Source organism: Protomyctophum bolini (genome assembly GCF_963924005.1).
Source record: "Protomyctophum bolini genome assembly, chromosome: 2".
Taxonomy (NCBI): Eukaryota; Metazoa; Chordata; class Actinopteri; order Myctophiformes; family Myctophidae; genus Protomyctophum; species Protomyctophum bolini.
In genome coordinates this window covers 16,307,886-16,324,226 of record NC_137863.1, presented here as the reverse complement: position 1 = coordinate 16,324,226, position 16,341 = coordinate 16,307,886, and the positions used below count along the sequence as shown (strand labels likewise).

Here is a 16,341-nt window from a genome sequence, read left to right as displayed (position 1 = left end):
GCTGACTGCAGAGTTCTGAGGTTACGTCGGCTAACCCAAAGTATTCAATGGAAAGAAATTAGTTACTACTAAGTACCAGTAGTTGGACAGGTTCACAAGGAGGTGAGGCTGAAGATGATCGGATTATACAGAGGATAGCTGAGTAGACTTGCTGGTGGGCCGAGCAGCCGTGTAAGATGAGTAGTAGGCCTATGCCTCATAGTAATTTTCTAAGTGAAGTGGGCGTGTATGAAGGGAAGAGGAAGGGGTAAAGCCGGTGTCCAGGGTTGCAGGAATAAATGTTTGTCCGAGTTAGGACCTTGTCAGCTTTGTTCCAGACTAATTATTTAATTGTCTAGTGAGCGATTTAATTAGGCAATAAGCTTAGAATATCCAGTCTGCGAAAGCAACCCACTCAGGAGCTCATGTTAATTGCAAAAAGTCAAAGCGTCTTTACTATGTTTGGACACGGAACATGAGCACATTTTCTAAGCATAGAACTAGTACGTGACAAATGAGCAATTGACAACTTATAAACCTTTTTTCCTGATATTTATGGAATGTCACAAATACTATAAAAATTATCACATCATTGCATTTTACATTCCTACTGTAGGTGAACATCTTCAGTGTTAAGACAATAAAGACAGACATTGTCACATGTCTACTGTATGTACCCATTTAAACTGCGAATTGATCTATTATTGCACCAGTCTTGATAAATTATTGCATTGTTATAAAACATTGCAAATATGCAGAATTTGTGATATTAGGCAAATGACACAAATAGACTAAACTAAACGGATTGGGACAGAGCCTTGTTATGAGTATGACTAATTAGGATATTTTTTTCTTTTTTAGAATTGCCGGTCTACAAGCTCACAATTCGTCACTGTAGAAGTGTTGTTCAAAATAATGAAATGCCTAATAAGATTAGTCATAAGGAATGACGCTGTGCAAAATGGGGCCCAGAGTATAAAGTAGCTTACAGACTCAAAATCTGAATTATACAAAATAATTACTAGGGAACTGTAGAAATTGATTTTGATTTTAGAACATTCTATTTCAGCTTTGGAATATTATTCACTAATCTCAAGTCCCCAAACAACAACAACAATTAACTGTCCATTTAAAGCATGACACCACAGATAAAGCGCTGTATGTTATGGACTCTACAATACATGTCGCACATCTGTCAATCATAAAATAGCCAAGAGCGTACAGTCCAAAGTTGATTTTGGGGTTAGTTTTTTTTCCTGGATATACATGAATATATACAATGAATCACAGAGCATGTTCATTATTAATACAATAGAATGTCAGTGTGTGTCATGTGTAGTGTTTTCTTCTTATTTCTCACAGGTACGGGCTATGGACTACCTACAGTACAGTAAGAGTGCCTTTAAATGTGTTTTGAACACTTGTTCAAATACCTTGAGATTTTCTCAGAAAGAGAGAGAGCTTTGATAGCTATGTTGACTGGCAGCAGTTTATATATACCGGTACTCTGTTCTTTTCATATGTTCATAGCAGGCTCAACACAATGGGCAGTTGCAAATTCTGCCCCCTCAGTTTATGTTTTATGTAGATTATTGTTTTACAATATAAAAATGAGATGTGCCCCCTCTGCCCCTCACCATTTTCAACTGCCCCCCCCTCAGTCATTTCATCCTGGATCCGAGCCTGGTTCATAGGCATGTTCCTCCTGAACAACCAATGATTGTGTTGTGCTAATCATAAAGACGAACACCAGACACCTTGAAATTAGTCTCCTTTACAGAGTGCCAAGTGCTAACATCTCAAGGAATGCTTTCATCATCTTTAATCTGATGGAACTCCTCTGTACAAACACAATGCAGGTCAAACATACCATTCTTAAGAGTGTTTCATTCTTTGAGCAGCCCCAGTTTTCTCAGTGCTTCTCTGCGGTCAGCCCCCATGCCTGACACCATCTTCACACTGTACCCCTGTGGTGTTGAGGGCTTGAGGGGCACAGTCTGGGGAACCATGGCAGTTTTTGCCAGCTCTGGTGCCTCGTCAAGGACTCTTTTAGGACAATACTCACTACTTTGCTGGCTACCCATGGTAGCCAAATGTAGTTGTGGGTTTGGGTGAAAGGGTGCCTGGTTTCCTGCGCCTGAGCGCTCCCGAGTGGGCACCCTTCCTCCACTGGGCCGGATGGGGCGCGAAGGGGACACAGAACGTGGCCACTCCACCCTGGAGTCGTGGTGGAAACTGGCACTGCTCTGCACCGGCCTGGCCCTGGGCTCTGTGGGTGTTTGAGAGTAAGAAAAAGAAGGGCTTCTCGATGGGTTAGCATAGATTGGATCTCTGATAAACCTATAAGAATTTAGGTCCCAAGAGGGGGTTTTGGATGGGGACCGTGGGGTGATGTCCTCATTTTGTGATTCTCTGACTTGCGGGAGCCCAAGCTTCTGCAAGGCCTCTAGTCTCACCTTCTGGCGATTTTGATTGTGTTCACCATTATGTGAAGAGTCTGGGTTTGGGACGGCTGTTTCAGTTTGTGTCTTAATGACTACATGGGCAGGAATCCTTTTGGGTTTGGGGGCCACAGCTGGAGGTCTGTTTTTTGGCCTCAGGGACTCTTGTGCAGCCCCTGAAGGGCTTCTGTGGAGGTCACCATGGTTTGGATACCTGGCAACCCTTAAGATAGGTTTATCCAACTCTATAGTATGGTCTAGAGTGGGACATAAGGCTGACTTCTTCTCAGAGGCGCTCCTCCGTAGATGAACAAGTGCCTCATAGGAAAGAGGTCCTCTTGGTGACGGACCTCCGGGAATCCGACCTTCATGTTCCTTGGGTTTGGTGGGAGGTGGTATCACCACAACGTTGACTTCTGTCGGTACACAGGTTGCATTGTGTTGTCGTGGTCGTGTGTGGTCGTGCTGAGGGCCATGTTTGTCGTTTGAAGCAGCAGCCTGTGGCCTTGTGTGGATGTTCTTTTTGTCTGGAGGGAGGCTTGGCTTAGGCTTCGGTATGAAACACTGAGAGCTGTTAGCTACTACAATAGGTGTTGGAACCAGGTAACTCTGCTTGGGGATGTGGTGTTTAGAAGTTTCCATAGTATATTCACTATCGTGATGTTTTGATGGACCTGAAAACACAGACACACACATAGTTTGTGTTACACTATATACAGTATACCTGGTCGAATGGACCGCCATCCTTGGTGTCATAAGCTAAATTTGAACTCACTGTTGAGCTTGCTGTTCTCCATTGAGGCTGAGAGGTTAGCCATTTTGGTGGCCAGGTTGCCATGGGCAGGCAGTTGGTCAGGTTCATCATTGGACATTCCGCTATCCTCCTCAGTATCCAAAGACTCTATGGTCTCCTCCAAAAACATGAGGCATGCCTTCTCTTCGGCAGACAGATGGTCCAGGCTATCATCACTCTGCAACACATTTTCCATATTGCATGCAATAAACATTTGTTTCATTCCAAAAAATGTCATATGTGGCATCTTCAAAAAGCACCACATAGTATTACAAAATGATTCACAGTGTGTTCCTTTGTACCTGCCAGGTCAATGGACAACATGGAACACTAACACTAACAGAGTATGGGTTTTATGCCGTTCAGTCAGACTATGGGTTTTATGGGGCAAAGTCTCCAATTGGCTTACAGGCAGCCTAGAGACAAGGCAGCCAATCATGAAAAAGTGTCCACTACCGTCGCTACTAGAAAATGTAGTCCAGGCACTTTTCAAACACCTGGCAAAAACACTCGGCACACTGAGAACATTGAACACACTGTTACCACTTAAACCCTCTATACTCTCGTTGCGAACTTGTAGATGGGCTTTTTTCCCTTGCTACTTTTGTGTGACACTCTTGTATGTAGGGCAATAATTTACCAAAAGAAAATGTTGAAAGATGGAGATACAAGGTTTCTGCCAACAACGATATGTGATAATGTGTTCACCTATGACAGAATTATTCACAAATGACAGTTTTTCTTGAAATCTGCTGTTGTTTTCTATTGGATGTGTGGGGATTTTAGAGCTACTTACGAATCCTGAATTTGCACTGACAACACTGTCACAGCTGCCCGCACTGTCCATGCCAGTCGTCATCATCTCCAAGCCAGTGCCACCTGGCCATGTGTCGCTTTTGGGCATGTTAGGAAAGGTGCCCGTCTATCAGAGCCACGGTGAGTGGAACAAGTCTTCTGACGCTCTTCTGTCGAGGGTTAAAAAAGGAGACACTGTAAATCTCTATACTGTGAGAATGTACAAATTGGAGCTACAACTATCTATTATATACTTTTTTTCGCGATTATTCTATCGATTACTTTTTTTGATTGATCTTACATTTGAGAAGCACGTTTTGGGGGATGCCTTTTTTATGTTTATATAAACATGAAAGATTTAATTGACCTGATTTGACTGATCTGATCTGACTTAAGCTATTCTATCTCAGAAAAAGAAATGCCAATCTACAAGCTCAAGTATCGTATCGCAAAAAGTTGAGCTTGTAGATATGCTATTTTCTGTTTCAGTTTTCTGCTATTAAAAGTTATATATTGTTTTATAATAAATTAAATCAATTAGTTAAATGAACTTTTGCACCCTTGATACAAATGGAACCAAAACCAAATGAACTCGTGATTTAACATTGAGGATTATAGCCTACTGCAGAGTGCAGAAGACTGGCTACCCAGTGTGTTTCACAGAGATATCTACAGTAACTGGTCCCTCTTACTACATGTGACTCTCAGATTACTGAGCCTCATGCCACTCCTAAGCTCCTTCCATGGGATCAATTTCCACATGTGTTGGAGGCGGACCGCACAAAAGATCTACCTAGGGCTATATGATATCCAGTGAAACCCCGCTGTCTTACTGTAACAGTTGAAACCTTTGGTGCCTTACATCAGTGGTTCTCAACCTTTTCTGGATCAAGGGCACTTGAAAATCTGTTCAGAGCATGTTTATTTCAATGATCAATTAATTGTGTTCTGCCTTGGATAAATGGAAAAGTAGTTTAAAGTTCCTATTTATCGGTATCCCAATGAAAACACAAGGCAATATCCTCACGGCCCCGGCCCACAGGTTGATAATCGCTGTCTTGCATCTATTCTATAGGACCCATGGCCATGAAGTTAATAAATACAAGTAAATGCATGCACTCACAGTACTGTGTGGTGCTTCAGATAACAACACAACACGTGCATAATGCCAACAATAGAACCGCCTACACAAAATCCAAAATGACGATTTAACCGTGAGAACAAGCTCTGTACACTTGCTGTGTACTTTATTGGGTTTACAATTACTTTATGATGAAGAGAACGTGCAAACAAATGCAAGAGTCTTTATGAGCTCAGAGCCCTGGAGGGATGGGCCAGTCGTTTCTGGAAATGCAGAAATAAGAGTTGGGAATACTACGGTATAAAGAAATCCCTGTCTGGGCCCCCCGTGAAAAGAGTTGCACGTTTGGAAAGGAGACAACACCTGAGAGGGGTTCTGAAGTAGGTCAGGGCAGACACAATAGCACTCTTGTTCATTGTTGATGCTTGCTTGCTTGGTCAGTACACACACACACACACACACACACACACACACACACACACACTGTAGTAAAAGCCAGTGACACTATATCTCCAGGCGGGCAAATATGTAAACGCCGACAGCCATCCCTCATGCATGAGAATGATTTAAGTTGTGAATTTGAATAGTATAAAGTTCATGATAAGGTTTACTGTTCTCTATAACCTGAGACAATCTGCACTGATCTCATGCAAATAGAAGAGCAGACTGCAACATGTTGAGAAGGTCTAATGTATGGTGGTCCTGGTCCGACTCCTACACATGAAGTTACAAAACATATTGGTTGTTTGATAGACGTGAGACAGGAGTCTTATAATGTAACTGTCTAGTCTAGCCTGTATGTTGTTGATCTATATTATCTATTGTTATGCTATGTTTTTATGACCTATAGTGACCGCTTCCAGTATAACACATCAGACATCACAAAATGTAGGCTAGTTGTTCATTAACTGTTTATGGTGGAAGTGGAACTGAAACATCTGTTCTACAAAATAATTAGAAACAAAAATTACAAATAAGTATTTAATATAGTTGTTGGACTATAGTAGGGGTGAGCAACCTTTTTGAGGCCCTGATCACTATAGCTAGTATTTTCCAAGGCTGGCATGATCATCCACTGTGTGTGTGTGTGTGTGTGTGTGTGTGTGTGTGTGTGTGTGTGTGAGAGAGAGAGAAATGAAATGTCATGAAGGAGGACACTGCAGCATATTTGTCAGTTCTCTCAGTTGTCTTCAATATATTATTGTTTATTTATTATTATTTTTACTATCAAATATTATTTGTGTATTATAGGCCTATGCTGTTGTTTGTGTTAGTGCAGTCTTTACTGAACATAAGACAGGTTGGATGTAGGCAAGGTGCGCTTGTCATAAGGTTTATTTTAGGAATCAGGATTAAAAGCTTTAGTTCACCGTTCATCCATAATTAGTTCATATTGTCATTCATGTTCGTGAATGATGTCTTCCTCCTGCCAGTATACTTGAGATAAACGTATATAGGCTACATAAAATACAATGCTAGTCAGTTGATAATCTAAGTAATAGGCCTATAAGTCTACTTTTATGGCTTCCCAAAAACTTTTACTTCTACATTTCATTTATAACTTATAACATGAACTAATCACATCTTAATTTTATCACATTGTTAGAGTACATACCTGTGAAATAGTAAGTAGCCTAATGGTCCGTTTCTATGATCCCATTCAAACCCATAGGGCTCCAGTCTGCATTTAAAGCAACTGTCGGCACTGTCTGCGGTTGAGTGTACATTAGCCTCGGTCCCATCTGCGAAGAGAAAGAGTGTACATCCCATAGCCCGGACGGTTGGCTTTCCAACGATTGGATAGCCGCTTCGCAGGGAGGCAACAGGAAAGGTGAGCACCAAAGCATTCTCGCCACTAGGGAAAACTCATGATCAGGCTCAAATCAGCAGTTGCCTGACAACCAATTTGCCAATGGCAATGCTGACCGACAGACCGTCCCTCTGGCCTATGGGCTGGCTCACCTGCAAAGGTCATTCTTAAAACGTTGAAGGTAGTCCTCCAACCGTGAGCTAAATTATTCCTAGGATCATAGGATGCCATTCTTAAAATAACATACTGATGTTTAATCCTACAGAGCATTGCATTGGATACTTACATTTGAATATTGGGGATAACTGGACAGATATTTGATTGATATTCAAAATTAGTAGGCCTATACTATAATTTAACCAGTGATTCTAACGTTTTAATGTAAAGAGTGATCCCCATAACTGTGCAAATTGAAACAAATCGATTTGGTTAAAGACTCATAAGGGTCCATTTGTTTCCTATAACTACCACTCCTTTAACTGGTGATCCCCTAACCCAGGGATACTCAAATAGATTTACCTGTGGGCCACATTACAAAAATGGCAAGGGGCCAGGGGCCAGTAGATAAAATTACGACATTAATGATACTTAGATTACATAGATTACCCAGCTATGACCTTTTTCATGAAAAAAAATGAGTAGTGATATGGCTGACTGAGTAAAATAAAACAATCTACCTGAAAATAGATAGCTATAAGTGAAGAGCAATTTCCGCAATTACCATTTCCGCAATTTCTTCAATTTCCATAATTTCCATTTCCACCATTTCCGCAATTTCCATTTCCATTTCCAACTATTAATGGCAGCTGGGTTTCATCATTAAAAAAAAAATAGAATTCTGTCCGTTTAGCTATAAAATTATGTCAGGGAATAGGGATACACAGTATATGTCTTTCATTTGCATCTTTTATTTTCGTTCGAGTAATAGTACAACTCTAATAGTATTACTTATAATAATGTAATTAAAGATAACTTCATTCAGATTTATTTATTTTTATTTCATTTTCCAGATTTCTTTTTTTTAGATTTTCATTGGTGGGCCAGTCATAATGGTCCCGCGGGCCTGATGTGGCCCGCGGGCCTGAGGTTGAGTATCACTGCCCTAACCACCAGAGCCCACTTTGAGACTGGTATAAACAGCTAAAGAGGGTGGGTGGGGTAAACCACAAATGAGACAAAACTGTAAAACAAATATTACTGTGAAACAAACCTGCACAAAGACGAAACCTTTAATTACATTTTTTTTATTGTGACACATGGGGGGGAGGGAATCAAGTAAATCCAGTTATCCTGTAGTAAGTGTAGTGCTTTGTGTGCAACATTCATTGTTAAGTGTCCTTGAAAGTCATGAGAATGTGGGAAAAAATGTGACAGTCACACCACCCACAGGAGCCATGCCAGCCGTCCCATATTCAATTCTGTATATACCACAATAGGCTTAAGAAGCCACTGTCCCAGCGAATACAGAGGGCAATACATACTGTAATACAATAAAGCCATATAGTTTCACTTTAATATAGGCTCATCAGTTAAAAATAAAATAAACATGGCAAAGAAAGTGACATTTAATTTCCTCAGTTCCTCACTTTTTCCGTGACCTTGGAAGGCTCCGATCACCTCCTTCCTTCACTATCAAACTTAAACTAAATACAAAAGTTCTATAGATTTTCCAAATTGAAAACCAAGTACCAAAACATCCCAATGAGTAACAGTTAAACACCCTCTCTTTATTTGTATAAGACAGATCAATCTGGGTCAAAGAAGTCGGTCCAAATCATCCTGTGACGAGTGCCTGTCCTGCGTTTAACCACGTGCACCCTACTGTCCCTATTCTGGGCATCATGTCATGATTGGTGAACATTCAGCATAAACAGGCTAAAATTCATGAAAATATGCCAACATTCTGCAAAACAAAATAGCACACATACAAGCTCACAACACGTAATGTGTTGTGCGCTCACAGGGCTGCTATGTCCTATTTGACATGCAATAAAGAATATACGGTTTAAATGGGAAGCAAGGACAGTATTGGCTTATACAAATTGCACACTGATCCCCATGGTTTCCTGTCACCAGGCATCTTTGAGCTCAAGTCTGACATAATTGAATAAGTGCATGCTCATTTCCTAGAGACATTGTATATCAAAAAGAACTAAGCAAAGAGATGACACCTGAATTCAGTGAATACATGAGAACATCATGGGAATCATTGTGCAGAACACAGTGGCATTTTTGTATTTTTAGCACATTATAAATCAACATAATTTAAACTACACCTTAAAATAGCAGATCTACAAGCTCACAATGCATTGCTTGAATAGGCTAGGGCTTTACCCTTTGATCAAAGTTCTCTTAGCAACACTTTTGGAGTTAGTACTTGGCTGGAAAAAACAATGACAGCTTCCACTCATTCTATTCCATTTCTACACAGCAAAAAGAAAACAAAGTTATTGTGTCAAGTCAGTATGACAAATGCATACAGTACACACCTGCCAACAAAATATTTTACTCCAAATTATCCCATGAGAAAATGTTCCTGTAAAAATGAGAAATGACTGAGAACAGAGATCAGATGCGGAGCAGTGTGTGGGTGGACACACATTTTCTGTGGGAGAATGTGTGTATACAATACATGCTGTGTCCAAGTGTTTGAGTGTGTATATGCGAGTGCACACATGCAATAGTGTTAAATTGTGTTAATATGCAGTATGCACAAAAGTGAGGGCTAGTGTGAACCTTTCCATATTGAGATTTCTAATGTGATTGCTGTTCTTGTTTTGATGCAATAATCTTTCGTTATGAGATAATGTTCTTTTTAATCTGTATTGGCAGCGAACCTTTTCTTTTTTGCACAAACTATCTATATTATAATTGACTTTAATTGAAGTAATATAAAAACAGAATAAAAACAAGATTGTAGCACGATGAGACAATCTCTCACTCTCACACTTTAAAATCACACCTGTGAAAACTTTAACCTAACAATGTAAATGTTGTGAGTAAAGCACCATTATTCTTGTAAAGTTTTTCTTGACTTATAAGTAGGCTAATGTTCTTGGAGTGCCATGATACCATAAAAAATAACAAAATCTTAAATAATTAGCAGCTTGCAGATTATTTAAGAAATACTAGCCTAAATATCAAACCACAATGTAAATGCCAACAAAATAAAATAAATTTTAAGTAGCCCAATCGTGCTCTTCACCAAAAGCAAATTGCTTTTGGTAAAACAGGACAAAATGTAGTACTCAGCTACTCACCCATGGCGAGTTGAGATTAAGACAACAACAGACCTAAATCAAACTAGTAGTAGCAAAGAAAACGCTTTTCAATGGATCTACTTGGAATACAGAATTCAGATTTGCCACATACAAAGTGAAAGTGTACCGATTCCAAACGCACAAATAAATGACTAAAATGTTACACTCAATTTAGCAGTTTTCACAATATATCTGGACACTCTGAAGTGATGTGGTAAAATCTCATCCATCTAGTATTCCAACTAGTTTAAAATAACATTTTCTGGTCTGAAAACCGGTCAAAACCGGACAGGTCTGGACAAACAGTCTGAAATTATAGTGTAACGAGGCTGGGGCAGTAGCAGCTTTCATTACGTTGAGAACTGTTGCCCTTGGGAATAATACTGGACAGGTTAGCTCATGGTGTCCAGACTGTCCACAGATTCTCCCTAGAAGTCGCTGGATGTGAGGTAGAGGATCACACGAGCAGACAGACAGACAGACAGACCAACCGAGCGTGAACTCAGTAGCCATACATGGGAGGCTTGTGGTCTTCAGTGGTGGTTGCAGTTGTGAGGGAGGGAAGACAAGAGGCAATTAAAAGCAAGCTCACACCTCTCCAAAGTTGGTGTGGCCTGTTTCCTTGGCATGCTCCCGTGCCTCTTTCTGTCCCACAAGGCCTGTCTGGCATACCATGCAGCGCAGTGCAAAACGGTTGACATCCGTGAACTGACGCTTACGCCGTGCCTCGTCCGCCAACTCCAGGGCCTGGGCCAGGATCACGTCGTCCACAGTGGTGAAGATCGTCTGGGATGGGACATCTGAACCAGGCGTCTCTTTCTGTAGTGGGTCGTAATGGATACCATCATAGATGAGCAGCACGCGCTTGTGGTAGCCAGCGTCCTCCCCAAAGCGGTCCACTCGCACTGTCTGTGTGTCTACCACACAGATCTCGCAACGGTAGAACTTGGACAGGATAGACACCTCAATGGCACCGCCCCACGTGTCATCGCGTTGTATCCAGGAGCAGTACTCCTCGTTGGTCTTCCCGAGCACCGCCTCAGAGTATGCTGCCGGGTCACTGGAGACAATCTGGGCGATGAGACCTCGCATCTCGGACGCACATGCTGGGTCGTAGACGCCACCCTCCACCACATAGTTGACACTGGTGAAGAGGCAAGAGTTGTCAGCAGGAACAACACGGCGCGCCAGTATCGGTAAAGCTTCTAATCGTGGTGCCTTGGTCACAGTAGAACTGTCCTGAGGCTTTGGTTTGTTCTTTTCTTCCTCAACGATGAGTGTGTCTCCTGTAAACCAAAAAGGTGATTCATGCCTTGAGTGACCAAGCTCAATTCTTGTATGGTTACTTGTGATTTAAGAAAATAAAAAGGGGGAAATCAACTTCATATTGGACGTGTTTTATAACATTCAATGGGGCTGAATTTAACATTTTATTCTATTTTTTACTTAACTTACTTATTGTTAGATGCTCTGAATATAAGCATTTTTTAAGTGAAATGCCTAAAGGTGAATTGAACCAGTCCCTCCCAACAGAATAATTTGAGCAGGACTAGAGTAGAGATGTACCTGATTTGATGGGATAGTCCTTGAGGTGGGCGTCTCCGTTTCTGAGGTCAAGGCTGGAAGGAGGGTAACCGACCATGATTTTCTGCACATCACAGGGGATGCCAGTGAGCTCCTCCACCTTTCTCTTCAGCTCTTGAACGCAGGACTGATGGCTCAGGCCCTGCATTATGTGGCTCCCGTTTTTGGTCTTACAACGAAGCCGCAACATCCTGCCTGTAAAGGATATTGAAAGTGCTTTAAAATATATTCAAACGTTAGAGAGTTGCACTCAGTGGAGTGCATGTTGTACCTCCACCAGGCCGGGTGCTTCATTGACTTCAATTTATAAAATTAAATATAAGTGTGTGTGTGTGTGTGAAACTAGAAAAAGTGTCCTTCTGGGCACAGGTCTCTACCAGGAGGTTAGGAGTATGTGATGTTTGGCAAAATGTATGAGAAAATGTGTTATACATATGTCGGGGACGGACGGACGGACGGACGGACGGAGTGCAAAACATACTCTCTCCCCATGCCTTCGGCATGGTGGAGACAAAGGGCATTTGGTACTTCCTTCCCCTACCATAGTGCTAATCACTAATCACATCAGCCATGTGGTTTGTTAGAATAGCCCTGGAGAGACAGGCAGACTAACGGGTGAAATGATCATCTCCAGTTCTCCACCCCATGCATTTGACCTGGCAAAGATGCAGAGAGCATGTGTGCTCATCCAGAGGTGACTGTGACTTTAGGCACCTTGTGGACACTTTGTGGACATGGTATTTGTCCCTGATTTTCAGGTTTCAGATTTGTGAGAATAACCTTAGGAATGTTCTGACATTAATGAAATGAAGTTCAACAACACGAAACAGTTATAATAATAAACCCACTGAAGCACATCTGATTTTCTCATAATTTACAGACTTATTCCCAGAGTTGCATAATCCAGTACCATATTACATAATACACTTGCAAGTGCTCCCAATGTGGTAGCAAGGCTCCAAGGGACAGACAGAGTTCAATTGCACAGCCCAACCATTGGTATAACTGACATAAGGCTGATGATGTGGTATGTTCCATTTCTTGTGTTGTCCAATTGTAGTACCAGCAACCAATCTCGCCAAAAACACCAGCTATAGTTAGCCTGTTTAGATCGATTAGATAGACATTTAGGCTAATATACTACAGGAGCAATTCATTTATCAATGACAGTACAGCAGTCAATGAGAAACACAGGACGACAGATACAGGAAAAGAAAGTACAGTACGCAGGGCTGTACACTTGACCAAAAATGGACGTTAGACTAGAGCAACAGAGTAAAAGTTTGGGTGGGGGGCCTAAGTAATACTGAATATCCCATGCTGGTTTGTTTGAATACTTTATTAGCAGTTTGCACTTTGCAGGGGAAAAAGCACAGTTTGCCTCTTTGCTAAGAGGAATTAAATTAAACCCAAGAAAGCACTATGGCTTGTTTCCATTTTGGAGTCCTTATGTATGCATCTTCTTTAAGAAGACAGGCTCAAATGTGAGCTTTTCGTTGTTATGGATGGACCCTGGACTGGTCCATTGATTGATTGAAAATTGTATTAACAGAAGAATGGGTACAGTCCAAGGAAAGTACAGGGCAAGGCAATACAAAAAACTGCTATAAAACGAGAAAAAGCACTACAACGTGTTAAGCTCACATTTGAGTGGCAAGCAAAACAATTAAACCGCTGATCACAGCAGCAGTAAGTGGAAAAAGACCTGACAGGGACCATTTCTTTGTTCTGTCAGTTAACATGAACGAGCTTGCCGTTTGCTAGCCAGTCGGCTATCCATCCAATAGCCATCTCAGACTCATGCTACACATGCTACCCTCCAACTGTTAGTTGGCCCCAAGTTATCCTTAACCAAATCACCTGAACTATAACCACACTCGGTTAAAATGTGAAGTGGAATGGCACAACATTCCGGCAGAGAAGCCGGTTAGCCTTCCTAGCCACAACAGACACTTATAATTTGTTTGCGCGCCGTGTCGTGCGCCATAAATAGGAGATCTACAAGCTCACAGTGTGTCACAGTGCGACGCGTTGTCACTTTGTAGATCTTCTATTTTCGGCGCGCGACACCGGCGCACAGACAAGTATAAACCATCCTTAAACGTTAGCTTCCTAGCCAGCAGCTAAAGTTAGTTAGCCAGTCGACTCACCCGTTCAGGAGTTCTTTGTTGAGAATTTTAGCTTTATTTCGGCAATATTCTATTCGTGCTTAAACTAACTATTGTGTCAAGTTAATTAAAGTAAGTATTTGATTACCTGTTAACTGCAGCCCAGCCTCAAACAATAAACAGCCACTGACAGGCTGTGATGTACAGCGTCACAAAGCGTAATAACGTTTTTATGTGACGTAGTCACGTACGGATGCGACGTTTAAATACAAAAAAGAAGAATAGATATAGAAGGGGTTGAGGGCTAGAGTAAATGTTTGTTCCTCATGTGCTCCAAACCATGATCATTGAAAGCTAAGCCTAACCTCACCAACAGGATGAAATGGAACACCAAAAGGATCAAGTGAGTGCAGACAAATTAAATAACAAATGAAATGGAAATGGAACTGCCAGATTTTAATTATTGATTTATTGGTTTTAGTGACTTTCCTGTAGAATGACATGGTCGAGTGACATCATGATATTGGGACACCTGGTAACAAGTTAGCACCTAGCTGGAGAGGGAACAAGGTGAATGTCAATTTTCCATTGTTATTGGTTTGTGTCATATTGTTGTGGGATTTTGCTCATGTGGTATTATGGTTTGATATGTACCTTTTATTGGTTTGTTTATACGGTATCATGGTTTGATATGTACCTTTTTTATTGGTTATTTGTAAACGTATTTGTTTATATGAATGCCTCATATTATTGGATGTGTCTGCCTGTGTTGATATGTTTGTGTCTTGTTTTTAGTTTCACGTTGATCTATTAAAGAAACTTCACATCATCAGTCGGCCTTGATCAACCTCTTTATCCAGCCTGGTTCGCTACAGTCCACAAGGTAAGGTTTAAATTAGACCAGACTTTATTTAGAACTGATAAAAAACAAATGAATGATGTGTAACAGTGTTGCATGAATGACCGACCAATGAATAGACTGCAATGAATAACAAAAGAAACAAACGCAACCATACCAAAATGGGCTCCATATCCTGGCTTTGGCCAGACTGATAAAACGTGGATTCAAGTTATTCACGTTATCAGTCTGGCCAAAGCCAGGCTACTAGTACAGTATATGATCCTTGTTGGCCCTTATAAAGGCCCATTTTAAAGGCTTATTAATAGATAAAAAAGGAGGATGAAGACCAATGATAATTTAGAAAGGACTGTATAATAACTTCGATAGCCAGAGCAAGAAACTCCGGAAATGTAAAAATACTTTTAAAAGTAATCAAATACAAATACATACTCGGTATCAAAAACCTAGGCAGAGAGCCTGTAACAATTTACAGAAATGGTTTTAAACCTTTTAGACTATAAAGTTAATAATTAGCTTTAACCAGAATACTTTTTAGGAGAATGATCAATTCAAATATAATACCTTAAGCATTAAATACTTTTAGAAAAATACCCAATAGAATAGACGAGTCCACAGAAAGAAATGCTTTTCCAGTCAGGAGCTTATGATGTTTTAGCCAATTAATTTTGGTTCAGATAGCACAGAACAGATCCACATACAGATAATTGCAAAATGTCTCTCACCATGTCCAAAATGGACATGGTGAAAAAGGTCTCTCTCCGGAAAACAAATGTCTGGGACTTACATTATATACTGTTATGAAAGCAAAACAAACTCTGACATAGGAAGTAATGCATTTTGGGTTCAGAGGTTAATCAAAAGTGAATAAGGCGACACCTATTGCCGGGAGGCCTACTTGGGAGTCGTGGTGGCATCTCACACTTCCGGGAATTCCAGGAAGTGTAACGGATGGGAAATGTAGTTAGTAATGTCAATGTAGTTCACAAATCAAGTCAATGACAACCAGCTAACAAGTTAGTTGGAGACTGTCTGTCTGCTCTGGGCAAAGCACCAAGGCCAAAATAACATTTTGTTACCGAGGGGCCGATAGTGTTTTGGCAAACAGGAGAAAAACAATTATTTTATCTACACGCCGGCTGGGGCATAAATAATACTATCTAAACACTGGGGCAGAAATGAGATGTACCTCAGTGGGACACAGGGCATATGATTTAAGCAGGGCACATGTAAATTCATTCACAAAATAACAGATCTACAAATGAGTCCCGAAATACCTATCACTTATCCACAGACTATAAACTCATTGGCTACTACTAGCAGTGGTTCACAATTTTTACCTGATCAGATCTGCATTCTTCTGTAAGCTCTAGTGGAATGGAATTACTTGATCCAGTTGGTCTAGTACTTTTCAAGTGTCAAATCACATCAACTTGTCTCAAGACATTTTACATGTAGAGCAGAGACCAGACAGTCCCATGGTGAGCCCCATTTGCGACAGCGTCAATGAAAAACTCCCCCTTAACTGGAAGAAACGTCAGGCAGACCCAGACTCTAGGGTGTGCGGCCATCTGCCTCAACCGAGTCGGAGTAAAGAAAGAGACAGAGGGAGATTTCTATAGCCTATGTTA

General features: G+C 41.0%; 2 protein-coding genes across 5 annotated transcripts; both read right to left on the bottom strand.

Annotated features, from left to right (window-relative positions):
* Positions 1–1,529: 1,529 nt before the first annotated feature.
* LOC308322232 (specifically androgen-regulated gene protein) lies at positions 1,530–6,803 on the bottom strand. 2 transcript variants are annotated; one of them, XM_080773425.1, is made up of 4 exons: positions 6,701–6,803; positions 4,010–4,167; positions 3,196–3,391; positions 1,530–3,094 (listed from the first exon to the last, which is right to left on the bottom strand). In XM_080773425.1, exons 2-4 carry the CDS (start codon positions 4,115–4,117, stop codon positions 1,866–1,868), a joined length of 1,533 nt encoding a protein of 510 aa, XP_080629551.1. In that variant the 5' UTR covers positions 4,118–4,167; positions 6,701–6,803; the 3' UTR covers positions 1,530–1,865. The 2 variants fall into 2 exon arrangements, with proteins under 2 accessions (XP_080629551.1, XP_080629552.1); XM_080773426.1 differs by having other exon boundaries at positions 4,010–4,178; positions 6,705–6,796.
* Positions 6,804–8,154: 1,351 nt separating this feature from the next.
* yod1 (YOD1 deubiquitinase) lies at positions 8,155–14,070 on the bottom strand. 3 transcript variants are annotated; one of them, XM_080779906.1, is made up of 3 exons: positions 14,000–14,070; positions 11,726–11,938; positions 8,155–11,445 (listed from the first exon to the last, which is right to left on the bottom strand). In XM_080779906.1, exons 2-3 carry the CDS (start codon positions 11,931–11,933, stop codon positions 10,748–10,750), a joined length of 906 nt encoding a protein of 301 aa, XP_080636032.1. In that variant the 5' UTR covers positions 11,934–11,938; positions 14,000–14,070; the 3' UTR covers positions 8,155–10,747. The 3 variants fall into 3 exon arrangements, with proteins under 3 accessions (XP_080636032.1, XP_080636033.1, XP_080636031.1); XM_080779907.1 differs by having other exon boundaries at positions 13,894–14,001; XM_080779905.1 differs by lacking the exon at positions 14,000–14,070 and having other exon boundaries at positions 11,726–11,939.
* Positions 14,071–16,341: the final 2,271 nt, after the last annotated feature.

Bases quoted from the DNA above. Each gene is read 5' to 3' on its own strand.
- yod1 (XM_080779906.1), bottom strand. From the start codon at position 11,933: ATGTTGCGGCTTCGTTGTAAGACCAAAAACGGGAGCCACATAATGCAG. The intron at 11,446-11,725 runs GTACATCTCTAC...TTTGGTTTACAG, and splicing joins GGACTATCCCATCAAATCAG to GAGACACACTCATCGTTGAG.
- LOC308322232 (XM_080773425.1), bottom strand. From the start codon at position 4,117: ATGCCCAAAAGCGACACATGGCCAGGTGGCACTGGCTTGGAGATGATG. The intron at 3,392-4,009 runs GTAAGTAGCTCT...AATGTGTTGCAG, and splicing joins TCAGTGCAAATTCAGGATTC to AGTGATGATAGCCTGGACCA. The intron at 3,095-3,195 runs GTGAGTTCAAAT...CTGTGTTTTCAG, and splicing joins GGAGAACAGCAAGCTCAACA to GTCCATCAAAACATCACGAT.